The 19,508-nt window shown below is 35.3% G+C and overlaps 2 protein-coding genes across 2 annotated transcripts; one reads left to right on the top strand and one right to left on the bottom strand.

The window, feature by feature from the left end:
* Positions 1-8: 8 nt before the first annotated feature.
* LOC105333144 (histone acetyltransferase KAT8) lies at positions 9-7,475 on the top strand. The gene is made up of 10 exons (XM_011435975.4): positions 9-261; positions 1,885-1,962; positions 2,202-2,383; positions 3,142-3,195; positions 4,646-4,810; positions 5,214-5,303; positions 5,424-5,564; positions 5,886-5,979; positions 6,647-6,797; positions 7,034-7,475. Exons 1-10 carry the CDS (start codon positions 66-68, stop codon positions 7,248-7,250), a joined length of 1,368 nt encoding a protein of 455 aa, XP_011434277.3. The 5' UTR covers positions 9-65; the 3' UTR covers positions 7,251-7,475.
* A 38-nt stretch (positions 7,476-7,513) lies between these two features.
* LOC105335631 (ankyrin repeat domain-containing protein 40) lies at positions 7,514-9,980 on the bottom strand. Its single transcript, XM_011439608.4, has 4 exons — positions 9,814-9,980; positions 9,575-9,723; positions 8,832-8,990; positions 7,514-8,039 (listed from the first exon to the last, which is right to left on the bottom strand). Exons 1-4 carry the CDS (start codon positions 9,933-9,935, stop codon positions 7,738-7,740), a joined length of 732 nt encoding a protein of 243 aa, XP_011437910.2. The 5' UTR covers positions 9,936-9,980; the 3' UTR covers positions 7,514-7,737.
* Between the last annotated feature and the right edge of the window lie 9,528 nt (positions 9,981-19,508).

The following is a 19,508-nucleotide window of genomic DNA, read 5'->3' as shown; positions in this document are numbered from 1 at the left end:
TCGGACAAGCGTTTGTGTATGGGTGAAAATGAGGTTGAATTGTTAAGCACTTCAAGATAAAGAAAATGGCAGAAGTTGCTAAAAATTCAATGGAAAATACAGAAAATGAATCAAAATACGCCAACCAAAGTGACAAAGGAGGAGATGGCAATACATTATCTGACAACCAGAAAGAAAAAGACAAGAAGGATTCAAAATCCTCCGGCTCTATGCCCGTGATCGGAGAGCATTACCTTGTGAGACGTCCAGACGGAACATGGCGTAAGTCAACAGACGCTATCGGATTTTTGGAGTTTCACTTCGTGTAACCAAGTCTAATTTGCTAATGAAATGTCTTAGATTGATATATGTACTACTATGATACTATTTATTATGTGTCCGGTGCTACTCTTTGGGCAGGTGCAGTAAAAATATATAGCATAGCATTTTCATTGAAAACCATTATACCATACAACATTTCAAAAGCTAGAGAATTTGCCATTATGGTAATTGGCATCAGACAGGGACATATATACTAAGTACACAATGTATATACGTCCCTGCATCAGAGTACAGACTGTACTCTGATGCAGGGACTTACTTTTTCAATTTATTGGAAACAGCTCTATATTTCCCGAGCACGTCATAATCTTTTTCCATTTTGAGGGGCTTCATCGTCTTTAAATATGAACTGTACTGTACAGTTCATATTTAAAGACGAGAAAGCTCTAGTGCTAAAAAAAACAAGGCTCTTAAAATAAAGAGTAATTTATAGAAATAAACATAAATAAATAAACATAGAAAACAAACTATACCTTCTGGTATGTGACCAGTTCTTGCCAGTGCATTGTTACGTCATTTTCCATAATAATTTTATGTGTTGATAAAATGATGTAACAATGCACTGGTAAGAAATGTTACTTGATGAGAACTGGTCGCACGCCAGTATAGTCTGTCTCTTATTTTGATTTTTAACTAAAAATGTAAAACACAGACACCATAGTATCTGGGAAGTAGAATTTCAATCAATATGTTAATATTTTCTTGTGTCTTTGTCTGTAAAAAAAACCAACAACCTTGAATTGATTTTGTAGTGTATAGTCCAATACATTTCATCAATGATGATCTAAAATCAGAGGATTCCCTTGTTTTTTATGATATATTATATCTCATTGTTTTGTTGACACAATTTTAATAAAAAAATGAAGAAGAGTATAAAAGAGTTCTATGATTTTTCAGTTAAATACTTGGAAGATACCATGTCCAAAGCCATTTTTGATAGAGGACAATTAAAATAGCTTAATAAGAATTATGTGATGCTATCAGTTTTATATCTCACCTGAGACTGAAGGCTCAAGTAATCATTTCTGAGGTTGTCTTTGGCATTGTTTTCGTACACTTTTCATCTTCATCTCCAAAACTACTGGGCAATTTCAACAAAATTTCGCACAAATCATCCCTAGGGAAAGGGCTTTCAAGTTAATCCAGGTCCCTTTTAAAGGGGAGGTAATTAAGAATTGTGTAGATATTTTGTATTTGATACTATAAAGATGGTCAAATCTTTTCTGATTAGTGATGGCTTTTGTTACTCAGATGAGCAATGTGGCCCCAGGGCCTCTTGTTTTTATATAGAAGACCTGGTATGTAAAGCCTCAGTTTGGAATTTCCCCAAGTTTAGATTTATAAACATTTAATGCTGTGCTCACTATTACCAATTATTTGGTCTATAGTCAAAACAAATTTCTTGTTTGTTTTGGAAGAGATTCAAAATTCATCATTTTGAATGTTAATGATACTTTGATTTTGCACTTAAAGTGAATGTCAAATAACTCTAAATTCTTTGGAGTTTGAATTTCTGCTCTTGGTATGATATTTTAAAAATTAAGTTTGATATTCTGTTCTCAGATGCAGCAGAGATCATACAGAGCAGAGGTAGCGATCATGGTAGTGGAAAGCACGAGTACTATGTACACTACGAGGGATGTAAGTATGAGAGACTGTTAACAAAATCATAAATATTCACTTATTTCACTATTGTGCATGCAGTTGATTATACCGGTAGTCTTTTTATGAAATTCAATCTGCATTTGCTAATTTTCATGTAAGCAATGTTACATTGATTCTAAAGTTTAAAATCCTTTCATCCTGCAGAATCATTTTTTGATATATAAACTTGCACATAGCCTTGCAGTAATGGATTAAAAGAATTATTCTGTTGACAGTTAACCGCCGTTTGGATGAGTGGGTGGAGATTGAAAGGTTGGATTTGAGCAACAAGTTGGAGGACCCTCACTGCAAAATCAAAGACATGTCAATCATGATGACAGACTTGAGTGATGGAACAGATCGCAAAATCACACGCAATCAAAAACGTAAACATGATGAGATTAACCATGTACAGAAGGTTTGTAGTTGTACAGTTATTTTTAAAGATGCATCATACCTTTATCAAATTGGATTTACTGAATCCTTTAAAATCTGTATATTGGTCAGAATTGATTGATAAAATACACACATATGTGTATTTTTATTGACCCTGAGGTCTTTTCTTTTTTGTTGTGATATTAAACAGATATATGTTAAAGGGGCATGGTCACAATTTTTGGTAAAAAATTATTTTTCTGATTTCAATGTTTACAATGCTTCAGTAAGGCGTTTGTAAGAGGCAACCAAAAGAGTTTCAGTCGTCATGTTATAAGTGAGATAAAGAGCTCACAATTCTTTGTCATGTAAACGAAGCTTTGTTGAAGTGAAAATTTAAGTTTTAGACCCAAAATGAATGTGATAAATGCTAGGAATTATTTGTTTATGCTTAAAACGAATTAGGACAGAGAGATATCAGTTTGAAAAATAACTTTTACTGGTATATCTAACCAATGTACTGTAAACAAAAACAGGGCGCTAGTCTTAATTACACGACAAAGAATTGTGAGCTCTGTATCTTGCTTATAATTGTATGACTGACACTCATATTTCGATTCATCATTAGATATGTATTTCTAAAGCATTATAAACATTAAAAATAGAAAAATGAACTTTCACAAAAATCCTGACCAAACTTTTCATTTTTTGTGGGTCCTTTCTTGAGGAATGGGAATTACCCTACTCCTGTTTCTTAAAGCAGTGTGCTAACTTTAAAGAAAACACATTTCTTTCTTACAGACTTATGCAGAAATGGATCCAACAACAGCTGCCCTGGAAAAAGAGCATGAAGCGGTATTATTCATTTTCTTCTCAATCAATCAAATCAGTAATGATTGTAATTCTTTTATTAGCTCACCTGAGCCAAAGGCTCAAGTGAGCTTTTCTGATCACAATTTGTCCGTTGTCTGTCGTCGTTGTAAACTTTTCACATTTTCATCTTCTTCTCAAGAACCACTGGGCAGATTTCAACCAAATTTGGCACAAAGCACCACTAGGTGAAGGGGATTCAAGTTTGTTCAAATGAAGGGCCGCGCCCTTTTTTAAGGGGAGATAATTGAGAATTATTGAAATTTTTTTGGTATTTTTCAAAAATCTTCTTCTCAAAAACTATTAGGCCAGAAAAGCTTAAACTTGTGTGGAGGCATCATCAGGTAGTGTAGATTCAAGTTTGTTCAAATCATGGTCCCTGGGGGTAGGGTGGGGCCACAATTGGGGGATCAAGTTTTACATAGGAATATATAGAGAAAATCTTTAAAAATCTTATTCTCAAAAACTATTAGGCCAGGAAAGCTCAACTTTGAGTGGAGGCATCATCAGGTAGTGTAGATTCAAGTTTGTTCAAATCATGGTCCCCGGGGGTAGGGTGGGGCCACAATTGGGGGATCAAGTTTTACATAGGAATATATAGAGAAAATCTTTAAAAAAATTATTCTCAAAAACTATTAGGCCAGGAAAGCTCAACTTTGAGTGGAGGCATCATCAGGTAGTGTAGATTCAAGTTTGTTTAAATCATGGTCCCTGGGGGTAGGGTGGGGCCACAATTGGGGGATCAAGTTTTACATAGGAATATATAGAGAAAATCTTTATAAATTTTCTTCTCAAAAACTATTAAACCAGAAAAACTCAAATTAAAATGGAAGCATCCTCAGGAAGTGTTGATTCAAGTTTGTTCAAATCATGGTTCCCGGGGGTAGGGTGAGGCCACAATTGGGGGATCAAGTTTTACAATCTTTAAAAATATTCTGGGAAAGTTTTCGGTCCAAAACTCAGTACTTAGTGTGAAAGCACAGGTTATGAGATTAAAGGTAGATTTAAGTTTGATGACACCATGATTCCCTAGAGAATAGTGGGGCCACGAAATGGGGAGGGGGGGGGGGTTTATAGGAATAGAGAAAAATCTTCTTACAGGTACAACAACAAAAGGGGCTTGGTATTTACCAAAAAATAAGAGGTGGATAGCAAGATCTACTGTACTCAGTTGTCAAGATATTTTGATACTGTAATGCTAATTTGATCAGAATTAAGGCAATTGTTGCTCAGGTGAGCGATGTGGCCCCTGGGCCTCTTGTTTCAAAAATATTTCATTCAATATGCATGGATATTGAATGGGATTAGACAGCAGGCACAGCCTATTTTAGCCTTCTCCTTACATGAAGGTCAAAATGAATATTAAATTATGATTGTAAACATGCACCTGATAATTTACATTTTCAAGATTTTGTGCACCAAATAACCTTTCCAGATCACAAAAGTCAAGTACATTGATAAGATACAGATCGGGAGGTATGAGATTGATGCCTGGTATTTCTCCCCCTACCCAGAGGATTATGGTAAACAGTCCAAACTGTGGATCTGTGAATTTTGTCTGAAATACATGAGATTGGAACGCTCTTACCGCTATCATCAGGTATGTCTGTATTCAATATGGCCTACTGGATTTTATATTACCTAATCTGATATATATGTAGCATTTAGTGACATGTTCTTTACCTTTCTGGCTTAAACTTTACATTCTAAATGTATTTTTACCCCATTTTGGAAACATTATTCCGTTTTGCCGCAATTTTCCACAAAGAGCTTATATTTATTATAAAACTCTATATGGTTGGCAATATGATTTACTTAACACATCTTTCTTTACCTTTGCACTTGTAATTCATTAGAAGCAATTATACACATGTATACCAGCCATTTTTCACACTTTCTCATTTAAAAAAAGGTTATCTTTTTACTACTTAATGAAAAAATGACATCGAGAAATTATTGGATGAGATCTGTAATTAGCATTGGTCATTTTTAACCTCGTACAGAGCCAGTGCATTTATCGCCACCCACCTGGAAAAGAAATCTACAGGAAAGGAACTATTTCTTTGTTTGAGGTTGATGGAAAAGATGCCAAGGTGATGAGCAACAACTGCTAATTATCGTTTCTTGATTTCTTATTATGTAGCTACATAAATTCAACTTAAACAATTATTAAGCAAAATCATTGACTGAAGTTCTGTATTTTATTGATTCAGATCTACTGTCAGAATCTGTGTTTACTGGCAAAGTTGTTTTTGGATCACAAGACTCTATACTTTGATGTGGAACCCTTCATGTTTTATATACTAACAGAAGTAGACAGGCAGGGCTGCCATCTTGTGGGCTACTTCTCCAAGGTAACATTGGGAAACAGTATAAACTACTTAATGTACTGCAGAAATAGTGATAGTTATTTCTTCTGAAGCTTATAGGAGAGATATTAGTTTGATGTAGCTCTGACATTTACAGGAATTCTGACAAACTGTAAGGTTAAAGGGGGTGAAAAGAGATAATCCAAAACAATTGGGGGTGAAAAGAGATAATTCTAAACAATTAGCTTGTGTAAAATTGAGTATGTAAGATAGAATAATAATATTGTGAACAAAAAATTGTTCCATTAATAAAGTAAATTTTAAAATAATGCACATAATTTTAAAGAAATGTTATTCTTGTTTTAGGAGAAAGAATCTCCAGATGGAAATAACGTTGCCTGTATTATGACACTGCCACCATTCCAAAGGAAAGGATATGGAAAGTTTTTAATTGCTTTCAGTAAGTAAAAATTGTAGTTGAAATAAAAAAAGAACAAGTGAAAAGCTGTCAATGTGACAGCAAACCGGGTTTTCTTTTATGTAAACTGTATCCATAATCCATGTCAACCCTTATCCAGTGAAATGGAGTACCCTACATGTATATGCAACATTTTGCCAAAAAATGACTAAGTTCAAAAGCTAGTATTTTTTTCATAAATTATCGGAAATCAAAATCCTAGCAATATGCACACCTCTGATATATGTACAATTGATCTGCAAAAGAACAACTTCCTATCTTGAGAACTGTAGGAGGAGTTATCCGTACAATGAGGGTACCCTATATGCAATATATTGCCAAAAAATGACTAAGTTTAAAAGCTGGTATTTTTTCGATAAATTATCGGAAATCAAAATCCTAGCAATATGCACACCTCTGATATATGTACAATTGATCTGCAAAAGAACAACTTCCTATCTTGAGAACTGTAGGAGGAGTTATCCGTACAATGAGCAGCCGCCCGCCCGCCCGCCATCCACCCACCCGCCCGCCATTTTCACCATTTTAATAACCGGATTTTTCTGTTGGAAAACCCGGTTAAAAATATAACAAATTCTGGGTGTTGTTTTTTTTTTTTTAAATTTAAAAACAAACTGAAATTAAAGATAAACCATTTTTGTTGTTCTAGGTTATGAGTTGTCCAAACTGGAGGGCACTGTAGGCTCACCAGAGAAACCTCTATCAGATTTGGGCAAGCTCAGCTACAGGAGTTACTGGTCCTGGGTTCTATTAGAAATCCTCCGAGATTTTAGAGGAACATTATCCATCAGAGATCTGAGGTTTGTCATTGATGAAAAGTGAATTAAAATTTTGCATGTAAATGCATCTTTCTTTTGATTAGCAAGACTTGCTGGGGATAAATGTTTTATAGTACATGTAATATATATTGAAATGAACAAAAAATATGTGGCAGTTAGTTTTGAAAGAGTTGGTTATCTTTACTATGTCTGATGTTTTTGTTCTAATTTTTTTTTGTATGTTCGTTGACTTTTTTAATTGTGATCAAATTTAACAGTGAGATGACCAGCATTACCCAGAACGACATAATCAGTACTCTACAATCTCTCAACATGATCAAGTATTGGAAGGGCCAGCACGTCATCTGTGTCACGCCGAAGCTTGTAGAAGAACATATAAAGAGTGCACAGTACAAACGTCCAGTATTGACTGTCGACTCTTCCTGCCTTCGCTGGGAACCACCGCGCAAGAGCCAGAAACTCCTCAAGAAGTGACAAAGGAAATAACATCAAAAAAGACATTCTTTGGAAGATTAAGTTCTGGTTTCCTTTCAACCATTGATATCTAATGCCAGTGATATTGATCCAAGGCAGTGCATTACTACAGAAATGGCTCATTGAGAAGAAGAAAAAATTCAGTTGACAATTATATACATGTAACTTGTTTTAAGATTTTGTGCAATACTTTTTTGTCATATTAGTAAATGAAAAAACCCATACAAGTTTTAGTTGTGTATACTAAAGGTTGACCAGTCACCAAAGTTTTAAGGATTTATTCAAGTATTATAGGCTTTATGGACAATGAACAACGAATATTGCTGTGAATAGCTCTGCAGTAGAGTTAAAGTGCTCAATCACTGGTACATATACATGTATGTAAGGTCAATATGACTTGAATGAAAGCCAAATGCTAGGAAAAAACGAAAAGAAACTGACAATGAAGAAGAAACTGGATTTTCAGGAATTAAAATATATAAACTTATTAATACAGAATTTTATTTAATTGAGCCATAGACATTCCATACTGGCCCTGTCTAGAAGTTTCTGAATTATTTTTTAACACAATTTCCACTTCCTGAAAGTCCACCAGTCTCCTGACATCCTTGTCCTTGCGTATAATTGTATTGGGTAGTTTTCTAACTTTAAAGACCTGTCCTTTCTGTAATCCAAGCTCTTGACAACAAACTGTTAAAAGTTTTTCAAAAGACAAACATTCTTTGTCAATCTCCACTTCTATGAAGTCTCTTTCCTCACTGTTCGCCACTCGTACTTTGATCACAAGCTCTGACAAAAAAACCCATAAAATACTTATTTATACAATGTAATGATATTGTCAACATAATTGAAATAAGGAAAATATTGAGATTGCTATATTGGATTTGTGATATTAATTAAAATAACACTTTAATTTTGTGGCAAATCCTCGGAATATAAAATTGTGAGCACTAAATTTTGGTCGTGAATGCTGAAATTTTTTCATAGTTACATGTAGTTTACATATTTCCAAAAATTAAAAGCAAGATTTTAAAATTTGCGAGACGGGCTTCTCTCGATTTTACCCGGATATTAATTCCTCGCATTTAATTAGGAATTTACAGTATTTTACCTGGGTATTTAATTCTTTGTGTTTAGAAATCTACAGTAACGATTGTTAGCAGTACACATGTTATTACAAAGCAACAGCTGATGCAACAAAGAACACTTGTTTCCCTTTGTTTGTGTTTTACAATCATCAAATGGTGAAGGTTCGTGGAAAAAAAAGACACCGGGTAAAGTCTCTCATCGAGTTTATATTAGCTAAATGATGGTGCTCTTGACAATTAATCAATGAAAAATGGACCCCCCCCCCAACCACTAACACAAACATTGGCAGTGACAATCTGGGATTTTAATAATAGTTGTCTTCTCTTTTATGCCTCTCAAGACATTGAAAACCAGTACTGTACACAAAACGGTGCAATTTCTTTTAAAAAAGCTATCACCTAATATTTACAATAAACCAAATTCAGCAAATACCAAATAAATCACTAAATTGTAGAATTGTAGAAAAAAGAAACTGATCAGCTGTTAAAATACCTTCATTACTGGAACACTGATGTTCTTGGTAGCTGGTGGGAGGTTCCCTGCTGGACTCCATGGATTTCTGGACAACGGGCTGTGTATAAGGAAAAGTAGGATTTGCTAAGTAGTTAGGTTTTATTGGGAGTTCTGTCTGCTTTGTCTCAGTATTTGCACCTGAAAAAGATGCATGTCCATGTTGTAAACTTAAGATAATATACTAGATCTATACTCTGTGCCGAGTTTTTGCTTCCACCACTTTTTGCTTGATATTTCGATAATCATAAATACCTTTGTGCTCAAACTACGTTCATCCACTAATATGAAAAATGTCCAGATTATCTGTTTTAAAACGCCCCCTCTAACGCTTCAGGTTTCAATACACATTCAAAAATAGAAAGTCTACGGAGATTTTGCATTGCATCAGCCATAAATAAGCCCAGATGATAACGTTGAAAAATTGTGCGAGGTATCCTGAGTATTTTCAAATGGAGAAAAGATGTAAACATTTCCCATTATAAATCTCCGCAGGAAATTTGTTTTCGTTCCTGTGAACTTTTATCAGTGAAAAATGATCATTGTTCAATGAAGATATCTTCAATATATTCCCTTTTATCAATTTCAACTGTATTTCTTTCACAGGTATGTGTATTTTTATAAAAAATCTTGAAAAAAAATATGGAAGCAATAACTTGGGACAGACAATAGTAGATAACAGCGGAAGCCATAATACAATGAGCAAGGTTTTTAAAGTCTCTGACCTCCCAGCATGTTCTTGATATCGGTGTAAGAGGTCAGCTGACTTGCTGTTTCTCCTGTGTTGGTTTTGATGCACTTATCAGCTCCATGTAGAAGTAGATATGAGACTACACTGCTGTGATTTCTCTTGGCTGCCCAATGCAAAGCTGTCCTGTAAAGGAAACCAAGAATACAGAGAACTTACAAAAGCTGACAGGAAAAAATCGACATCTATAGTTGTATAACCTACAAGCTCTCTTACCACCCATTGACTTTATTTTGACTGTTAACATTAACAGCTATTGATTCAATCAAAGTTTTTATGGATTCTATATCGCCTATACATGCTGCTTCTCTGAGTCTTTCTTCGTTGTCTTCCTCCATTTTCCTGTAGGAAACACTCCAAGCTCGATAATTTAAAGAACCAGAACGCGTTTTCAATTAGAAGTTCTCCGGTTTAATCGGCGAAAACCCCCAACAAACAACGGAAACAGGCATGTAGCAGCGTTTATGAAAGACAGACTCATCCAAAAAATAACTGACAAAAGGGGGGGGGGGGTTGCAAACCATGAAATCCTAATCGGGGTGGGGAGGGGAGGGAGGGATTATGTTAAGTTAAAAAAAAATTAGAGAGAAAACAAAAAAAACCCCCAAAATATTACCACATAGTAAAATGAAAATAAATAAAATCAATCATCAATGTATCGGGGTCTAGCGCCCCCCCCCCCCCTTTTGCAAACATGGACAACACTATAACAGGCACGTATCATCAGGGGGTTAGAGCACCGGCTAGCTGCAGGTCTAGCTCCCGGTCTGAAAATAAGAGCTTGAGACCTGAGACGTCCTCCCGATTTTTTTTTTCAGACCGGTAGCAAAGCACCGGCCAGACCTTAGATAGTCTTATACAGAGGTAGGCTTTTTATAGGTTGTGGATTCGATATCTCCAACACTTGAGGTAATATTTTTTTTCTTATCGTTTGTAAAAATACTCAGAACTACATGTAACTATAGTTAGAAATTGTGCTTTTGCAAACTTCTATTATAAAATTACCAAATTGATTAAAAAAAAAACCCCCAAACAAACAAACATTTTTAAAAATTGTATTAAAAAATACGATTAGACCAATAGGCATTTGCGCTATCATCATATCCCCCGATCTTGTTTCACCAGTAAGTGCTTTTTCCCCCGGAAAAATAAATTTAAAATGCATCGCGATACCCCTCCCTCCACGTATTAGGATTTAAAGGATTGACAAAAATGGGATAAATGGGTTCAATGTCTTTTTTTTCTCTTGTCAATAAATTTTGGATGAGCATAGCCCCCCCCCCCCCCCCACCCCTCCCCAACCTTTAATTTGCTTCTGAGTAAGAATTTCCTTCTTCGGTGGTGTTATGGTTACCATCTTGTCTACTGCATTTATAGTGATTTCACCGAAAACGCTTGGCTAGCGAGGATGGTTGGTTCTCTCTCTCTCTCTCTCTCTCTCTCTCTCTCTCTCTCTCTCTCTCTCTCTCTCTCTCTCTCTCTCTCTCTCTCTTGTTTCAGTACATGTACACTATGTACACACTATTTACATACTTTACGTACTTACTTACGTACTTTACTTTTCTAAGAAGTTTTTATGTAAATAAGGGAATGTATACTTTTACATTCACTTACATAGTTATACAATTCTAACATATTGAAAAGAATTCACACGATAGGAAATGACTGTTATGAGCGTGGCCAACCGAGTATCTAAAGATAACTCAGCGCTAAGAACGTTTTGTGAAACAGATATGAAAAATCTTAGGAACTCCCTCAGTTATAATTTAGGTATATCTTAAGTTCTATCTTGGGAAATCTAACCCTAACCCTAACCCCCTTAGGAAATGTTGGTAAAACGGGCTCCTGGCCTCGATAAAGTACATTCGATTTTATCTTGCTACTTCCTCATCACGTTCTGTTTTTGGAGAATCGACTCTCCTTAACCATTATATCTACACAGAAAATGCCCCGATTACTTATTTTTCTTAATAATTTTTCAGCTATAAACTGTTTATTTTGGTTTAATTTTGAACGATGGTGAAAAAACATGTTTTTGTTTCCTATAGATCTAAAAGTCTCTTCTATTCTTAAATTACAATGGTTAGTTCAATTTCGTAACACAGATAAAGAATTTTAATTTATTTTTTTAAGCTAGGAAAGTAATGCATTATCATGAATATTGATGAATTTTGTACACGATTTTGTATATGCTAAACAATTGTTGATTTTAAGTATATTCATGTATTATGATTGTAATACTTTTGTCATTCACGATACCCGTACCTTTGAATGAATAGGATTCTACTCATACAAACTAAAAATAGACCTCAGGCCTAGGGAAAACAAGTCTATACACATGCTCACTTGATTGTGTTTTCTGATGTCTGTACTCCTATAAAGGACCATTTCATGCTTTACTTTAAATTATATCCTTTCCATTATGAAACTATAACAATTATGAAGGTGTACACACCCCCCACCCATTTCTGTATAGTAGTTTTAAATTAGCGGCCGATATCACGAGATCGATTGATATTTAACATTAAGGTACTACTTTCCTAGCAAGAAAATAAATATTTATCATTGTTTCAAATTTATATCTTTGTTACGTGATCGAATTGAGCATTGTTATTTACAGTCTAAAGGTGACATTTACATGTAATCAAACACATTTATTTTCCCCTTCAATCAAAACTGACGCAAATAGCGTGTACATGTAGTTTATCTTTTTTCCCTACTGTTTCATCCGTCTGTAGCCGAAAGAACCATATCAACAAGAGCTTGGACTTTGGGTAGTTGTCAAACAGCAATGTGACGTAGGCCTGTCTTTTTCATTGCCGACCACTCAGTCATGGCTCTTTGAAATCAACACGATTTGCCTGGTTTTTGAGCGAAAACTACGCAATCGGTGCATATTTCGCTTGAAACTGCATCATTTTTAACTTATTTTGACGCAAGAAATAGATAGCTACGTCCTACTGAAAGTCCAAGGTCTTGTTAAAAATGGTTCTATTTTACAAATCATATATATTCTGACGACTCGATTACCGTGAATTTGAGATCTGCCAAATAGTTTCGAGGTGTTTGAAACTACTAGACGCTTAGATATGGTGTTCCGATGGGGCCACTTCGACATTCTCACTTTCGCCTTTAGGTCGAAGATGCGAGAGTGCGACGGCGAAGGAGCGAAAGTGCGAAGATGCGACAGCGAAGCGCAAAGATGCGATGGCGAAAGTGCGAAGATGCGAAAGCGAAGGAGCGATACTACTATCGCTCCTTCGCCTTCGCAACTTCGCCTTATTTGATAGCATTCAGAAAGTATCGGTCGATTACATAGAATTTGATGCAGGCACCGCACTCGCAAAGGTTTTCCGACTAATCCATTTTATTATTGGTACGCATGCGCTAGGCCATTGTGCTTACTATAATTGTTTATAAATATTTTAATGTGTATGTGTGACATATATGTTTACCAGTGCTGGCTATTCCTAATCATTATATACTCCACATAAAATGTATTGTCCGCCATAATGTATACATATGCACTTCCAGACTCCTGTCACTTACCAGCTGTCTGTTTACCTTGGATCAAACACAATAAACATTCTAATTTCATTATATGCGACACTCCTTGCTCATGTATGGATCTACAGGGGAGAGGGGGTCCGCCCCCCCCCCCCCCGGAAAATTCAATATTAATAACTTCACACATGCAGTAAAGGGGGAGAGAGGGCCCGGATCCCATCTCCCCGGAAAATTTAATTTTATTAATTTTTAACAATAAAATCTCAATAATATGTCTCGGAACCCCCCCCCCCCGACAAATATAATTATTCATCGACCCCCCCCCCCCCCCTTAGAAAAAGTTATGGATTTGCGCAGGCTGTTGAAAAGAAATTCAAAAAAGTTCATCGTCTGCCTCAGATGTCTTTTTATACAGCTAAAATTGTCTTTAAACGACAGAGAGCTCCCCAATTACAAACAGGGGAAGGCGAAAGCGCGAATATGCGAATTCGAGAGTGCGAAGTTGTGATGGCGAAGGAGCGATAGTATTATTGCTTCTTCGCATTCGCACTTCTCACTTTCGCCTTCGCATCTTCGCGCTTCGCCGTCGCATCTTCGCACTTTTGCTCCTTCGCCGTCGCACCTTCGCACTTTCGCTTTCGCAACTTCGCACTCTCGCACCTCGACCTAAAGGCAAAAGTGCGAAGGTCGAAGTGGCCCCATCGGAACACCATACTTAGAGCATTCGGATTATTTATCAACACAAAGTTTGACTATAGCTGTCTTGCATGCGATACATATATTTTTTAAATATTTGTTGTAAAAACTCCTTCATAATCTACCTTACTTTTGGCGACCCCCCGTGTTAGGTATACGGTGACGTCAGGTTGCAGCTTTCCAACCTGCAGTAATTACATGTAGATCTAAACACGGGTGATTTGCGAATTTAGGTCTGGATTTTTTTATCGAATGACGAGGACTTTTATCTCAGGCCTACAAAGAAATGAAAATGAACTATTGTTCTGGAGAAATTAAACTTGAGGATCATTAATTGAATTTCGAATGATTTAAACATGAGCCTCGACTCGGAATGGCGGGGTTCCTGGTGGCATGAGCGTAGACATGGTAACAACAATCGAACAAAAAGATTCAAAACTCCGAGGAGCAAGGATTTGGCTTTGAAGTTGAAGAAGATGAAATTTTAAGCTTTGATAGAGAGTAAACAAATCGAAAAAAATACCTGTTGCTCATATAACATTTGAATGAAACTTGGCGGCGTGAACGCGAAGCGTCATAACTTCATACCAGAAATCGAAACCATGCACGCTTTTACTTATGACGCTTAAAATCATTATGAGAGTAAAAAGACGATATAAAATATCATGCAGAAATACCTTTTTAAATTAGCTGTTGCATTTTTGGGAGTTGATTTTAATCAACTTTCATATGCAGTTACTCTGGCAAACCGAAAGTGAAACAGAGTTGCACAAATCATCACCGCTGACAAGACTTAGTTCTTGAAAATAATAGAAAAATTCGATGTAATGTATGCTGAAGCATTGTTTTTCAAGGAAACTTATCTATAAACACTTTGAAAATAGTAAGATTTTATATAATACGAACAATTTAGATATTTGTGTAGTCTCATGTGTTCCTACGCCAGAGTTTAATAAAGTCTCGTTCAACCAGACGCTCGACTGTCTCCGTAAATCTCCGACAAGCAGAGAGGCTCTCTTGCTTGTCGGAGATTAACAGAGACAGTCGAGCGTCTGGTTGAACAAGACTAGAGTTCGATATCAATAGTGCTTAGATCCATACGATTTTTAGAATTGTTTCGATTTCTAATACATAGTTTGAATTATATCATTAAATATTACACAACATGATTCATATGGGGTTTCTCGAAATTCTTGTCGGAAAAGTGTAAGAATTCATATAATAAAAAAGTGCGTAATTCAAATACAGACTAGAAACTAATTGCCATGCAAGAGAAGTTAATTTTAAAATAAATGATAATCGATAAAATCAACTCCCGTCAGTACTTCAGTACTTTAAGATATTTACGTGATCATGAAATACAACACCACGTATAACACAACATGCGGGGTGTATGCTATATTGTACACGGGGTGTAGGCTTCCGAAGCGAGAAAACGGCGTCGAAGGTACGATATTTGTCCAATTTATTAACTAAAGGACTTATTTTGCCAAAAAGAGTATGCTTACGAAAGAAAGCATGAATTAAGGAATATATAGACACGTTTTGTTCCATTTTACATGTTCTAGTTTTCTCAAACACCTCAACACAATTCCGACAGTCAGGGTGAGTTTGACCCTGACGTACGTTAATGATCAAATATCTGCACAAAAGTTCCGTTTATCATCACTGTTTTGTTATTAACAATTACATACCATCAGTGTTTGATTATTATAATACATAAATTTTCTGTGAATAAAATCAATCGCAAATAGAAATATTTGCGAAAAAGTGATGTTGTACACGGGGTGTATACAACGTGTTGTACAAGGGGTGTATACAATCGCTTTTTCTTGCAGAGATTAGTGCATAATATCAATGGAAAATGTTTAATGCTCATTTATTTGGAGTTGATTTTAATCAACTCTCCTATGCAGTTACTCAGGCAAACCGAAAATGAAACAGTGTTTGGACCTAAGCACAAATCAACACCGCTGACAATATTTAGTTCTAATCAATAAATTCGATGTAATGAGTTCTTCAGCATTGTTCTAAAAAAGTCAAGGAAACTCATTTATAGATACCTTGTAAATAGTCATATTTTAAATGGTACAAACAATTTAGATATTTTTTGAAGTCGTACATTTTATGTATTCCTACGCCAGAGTTCAATATAGTCTCGTTCAACCAGACGCTCGACTGTCTCCGTAAATCCCCGACAAGCATAAAGTCTCTCTTGCTTGTCGGAGATGAACGGATACAGTTGAACGAGAGTAGAGTTCAATTTTGTTTGGATCCATACAATTTCTCATAAGTATTTCGATTACTAATATGTAGTTTGATGGAATAATTCTTTGAATATTACACAACATGATTGATATTGGATTTTCACGAAATTCCTATAGGATTCATATTATAAAATTATGCGTAATTCAAATACTTATAGGAATTTACCTGCCATGCAAAATAACATATCATTGATTTTAAAATGAATAACAATCGATAAAATCAACTCCCGTCAGTACTTCAGTACTTTGATTTTGATAATGTAGCTCTTTGTATTGTCTTGGATTCTAGATTATCATGTATAGGCAGTGGCGTAGCTACCATGTATGCTTATATGCCTGAGCATGCACATCATTTGGAAAAAAAGGAAGAAACTCAGTTAAAATAATAAAGGAAATTTAAAAAAAAAAAAAGAATTCAAGTATTAAGGTCCATACTTGGTTATTCCATCAACCCGTCAACCGGTCATCGACAAATTTATCAATGCTTAACAAAGACGTCCTAAGTACCAATTAAATATAGACACGCAATGTGGTGTCTTAGGGTACCATATTAAAGAAACAGTACAGAATGCGTTTACCTAATAAAGCAAAGATTTATTTTGCATTTGAACTTAGTTTTACACATCATTTTAAATTTCCCCAATAGAATATCACAGGTTTATTGAGATATTGATTTAATTTACCATAAACTAGGTGAAAATGAACTTAGGAATAAAAGCTTTAAGTGGGTCAAAAACAAACGTCAAAAGTTTTTTCTTCTTTTAGCGTTTAATAAGTTTTGTGATTTTATTTTATGCCTAAATTATACCCCAAACAATTTGAACTGCTTAAAAATATGCTTAAATAGTGAGTATTCCTTTCAATTTCTGCGATGGTTTTTAGTGTTAAAAATCGTCAGAATCCATGAGCTTTCGAGGCCTTCGACCCCTGGCCCCCACAAGGGTTCGCCCTGGACCCACGGGGGGCCTCCTGGCGGCCCCCAGACCCCCTGCCATTTTAAGCATGCACTTCGTTTCTGGTCTAGCTACGCCACTGATAGAGCTTGGTTAGCACAACACACGGTAGGTACAGACTTTCAACAGTGTATATTGATAAATCTTTTGATCAAATGTTTTTAATTAGTCCAAAACTGCTTTGTACATGGAGACAGATTTAAATTGATCATACAGAGAAAGTTCATAAAGAAAAATCCTTTACAGGCGAATTTTGCTCAAAGTCATTAAAACACAGATCGTCTTTGTATAGACACCTGAATGATCACAAAAATGAACTGTTTAAATGTAAATCAATGCCCAAAATACTAAGTATTTGCCACGCGACATTATTTGAATCTTCATATTAGAAATGTCCATACAGAGCCAAGAAACCTCCTCTGTCCCCATTGTGGTCGAGCATTCCACACTTCATGTGCATTGTCAAACCATATAAGGTTTAAGCATAAGGGTGGGGGTAATGAATGTAGCATATGTGAACGTAAATTCAAAGACAATTACGGTTTAAAACGGCATTTGTCTTCTCATGAAGAAAAGGCACAGCACTGCTCCATTTGCAATAAAAACTTTAAAAACTTATAAGAACATTCGAAACATTGCACAAAGGAGAAATCAGATCAGACGTATTCGTGCCATCATTGCGACAAAAAATATGTATTGAGAAGATGCCTGAAAGTGCACATTAAAAAACAACCCCATGAAACCACTTTTGAAGGAGTGCACTGATGCTTTTTACTAGAAGGTGTGTATTGCAGTGCAAGTTACATGAATCAGTAAGTAATGCATATTTGTTTTTAGTTGCCTTGAAAGATATGCGATTTGGTTTATTAAGCCAGAGTCTTCTCTTTTTTCGAGACATTTGTATACATGTTTTCTGAAACATAAATATTAAAAAGTAAACTTACAAGGTGTAAAATATAACGTTTTAAATTTTATTAATACCCATATATTTCTTGTTTATAAATAGTGATACATAATATCGTCCTCTTCTATTTTTAATTGATCAATCGTATCAATGATGGAAGTGATAGACATAATAAATATGATAAAACCAACATATGTTATCTGTTAAAGATTATGAACTGCTTTTTAGACGTTGGCTTTAAATAGCCACGGTCTATTGCTACGGTCCTGACCGGAAGAGTATTTCTCACGGGGACCCTAGCGGATAACGAACGATAACTCTGTTAGGTACATGTATGCGGTGTTATATACAGAAAATGTTTTATCTACGTGTCGATTTCAGTATGAGAACTAATTTTAATCTTATCAGATATTTTAAGCATTAAAGCTGCTAATTATTTTGTACATACATTTAAATAATGTATGAAATTGTGTTTTCCGTTACCCCGTCTGTTAACGCGGTATTAATAATTTAAGCACCAACTGCCATTTTTGACGTTTAACTCTGTATCAGGATTGCATAAACTATATCACTACGATAATTGGTCACAATTAGTCACAATAATTGCTTCTTGTTTTTTTTATGATATAGATAATTGTCAGAAATACACTATTTAAACTGGTTTGCCATTTCATATTTCAGCAATTATGCTTCATCGATAAATTCAGCCATTTTCAACGCATTAGTTTTAGTTGAGCAGTATATTTTTTTGTTGTAGCTTATTCCAAAGAATTCACAACAGATACTGACAATGAATATTACATAAATTACATTTTATTGAACTTCAACCAATCAACAGTTTCTTCTACAAGTGTGCACGTGTTTTCAAACACACAAAAAACTTTAAATTTACGATACATAAATGTGTTTAATTTTCGACTGACCTGTCATTTACAATGTACCTTATTTTGTACCTCACTCAGTCTGTAGAAACATTAATTTTATACACGCACCTCGATATTCATCAGACAATATTTACTGCAGATGTTGACGCTTTACTTGCTGCTGACTTTCTCTCAAACACGCTAATCGACGTCGGATTGTAAAATTCACGTGCAAATCGAGTCGCCATTTTAAATGTATATAAACTACATTTTACGATGTTTCAAAGATTTTTAGTTCAGATTTTTTTTTTACATATACGTCTTTTGGATTTCACGGCGTGTCAGCCCGTGTATCTGTAATTTGCAGCAAACGCTAGCTTTTTTGTGAGAAAAAAACATGCGATATTCCATATACATTTATGGTACATTGTGAACGGTAATGTAAGATATAATAATTTTGTTAACGAAACAGTTTCTGCCGAATATTTTCACAATGAACTGAATAACGCAATTCGATGAGCGAAGTACAAATAGTTACTTCAATTCATATGCGCCCGTCCCTGCTAAATGTATTAGAGAATATTTTCTTTGGTTTGGGGGCATTTTTTACTAACAGATAACATTATTTACATTTGTACGTAAACATCGCCCCGTTTGTTCTCAAATAATTTTTAACTCGCGAGTACAAGTCTATTATGAACTTTCTTCGACATTTGTATCC

Source organism: Magallana gigas, chromosome 7, assembly GCF_963853765.1.
Source record: "Magallana gigas chromosome 7, xbMagGiga1.1, whole genome shotgun sequence".
Lineage (NCBI taxonomy): Eukaryota > Metazoa > Mollusca > Bivalvia > Ostreida > Ostreidae > Magallana > Magallana gigas.
Note: the sequence above shows the minus strand (reverse complement) of the source record. Positions and strands in the feature narration are given on the sequence as shown.

What these genes read in the sequence shown, in the direction of transcription:
- LOC105333144 (XM_011435975.4), top strand. Translation starts at nt 66, where the DNA reads ATGGCAGAAGTTGCTAAAAATTCAATGGAAAATACAGAAAATGAATCA. An exon ending in AGATTAACCATGTACAGAAG is followed by an intron (nt 2,384 to 3,141) that starts GTTTGTAGTTGT and finishes TCTTTCTTACAG; the next exon opens with ACTTATGCAGAAATGGATCC. An exon ending in GCTCTTACCGCTATCATCAG is followed by an intron (nt 4,811 to 5,213) that starts GTATGTCTGTAT and finishes AACCTCGTACAG; the next exon opens with AGCCAGTGCATTTATCGCCA.
- LOC105335631 (XM_011439608.4), bottom strand. Translation starts at nt 9,935, where the DNA reads ATGGAGGAAGACAACGAAGAAAGACTCAGAGAAGCAGCATGTATAGGC. An exon ending in CAAAATAAAGTCAATGGGTG is followed by an intron (nt 9,724 to 9,813) that starts GTAAGAGAGCTT and finishes TTTCCTTTACAG; the next exon opens with GACAGCTTTGCATTGGGCAG. An exon ending in TCAGTGTTCCAGTAATGAAG is followed by an intron (nt 8,040 to 8,831) that starts GTATTTTAACAG and finishes TTTTTTTGTCAG; the next exon opens with AGCTTGTGATCAAAGTACGA.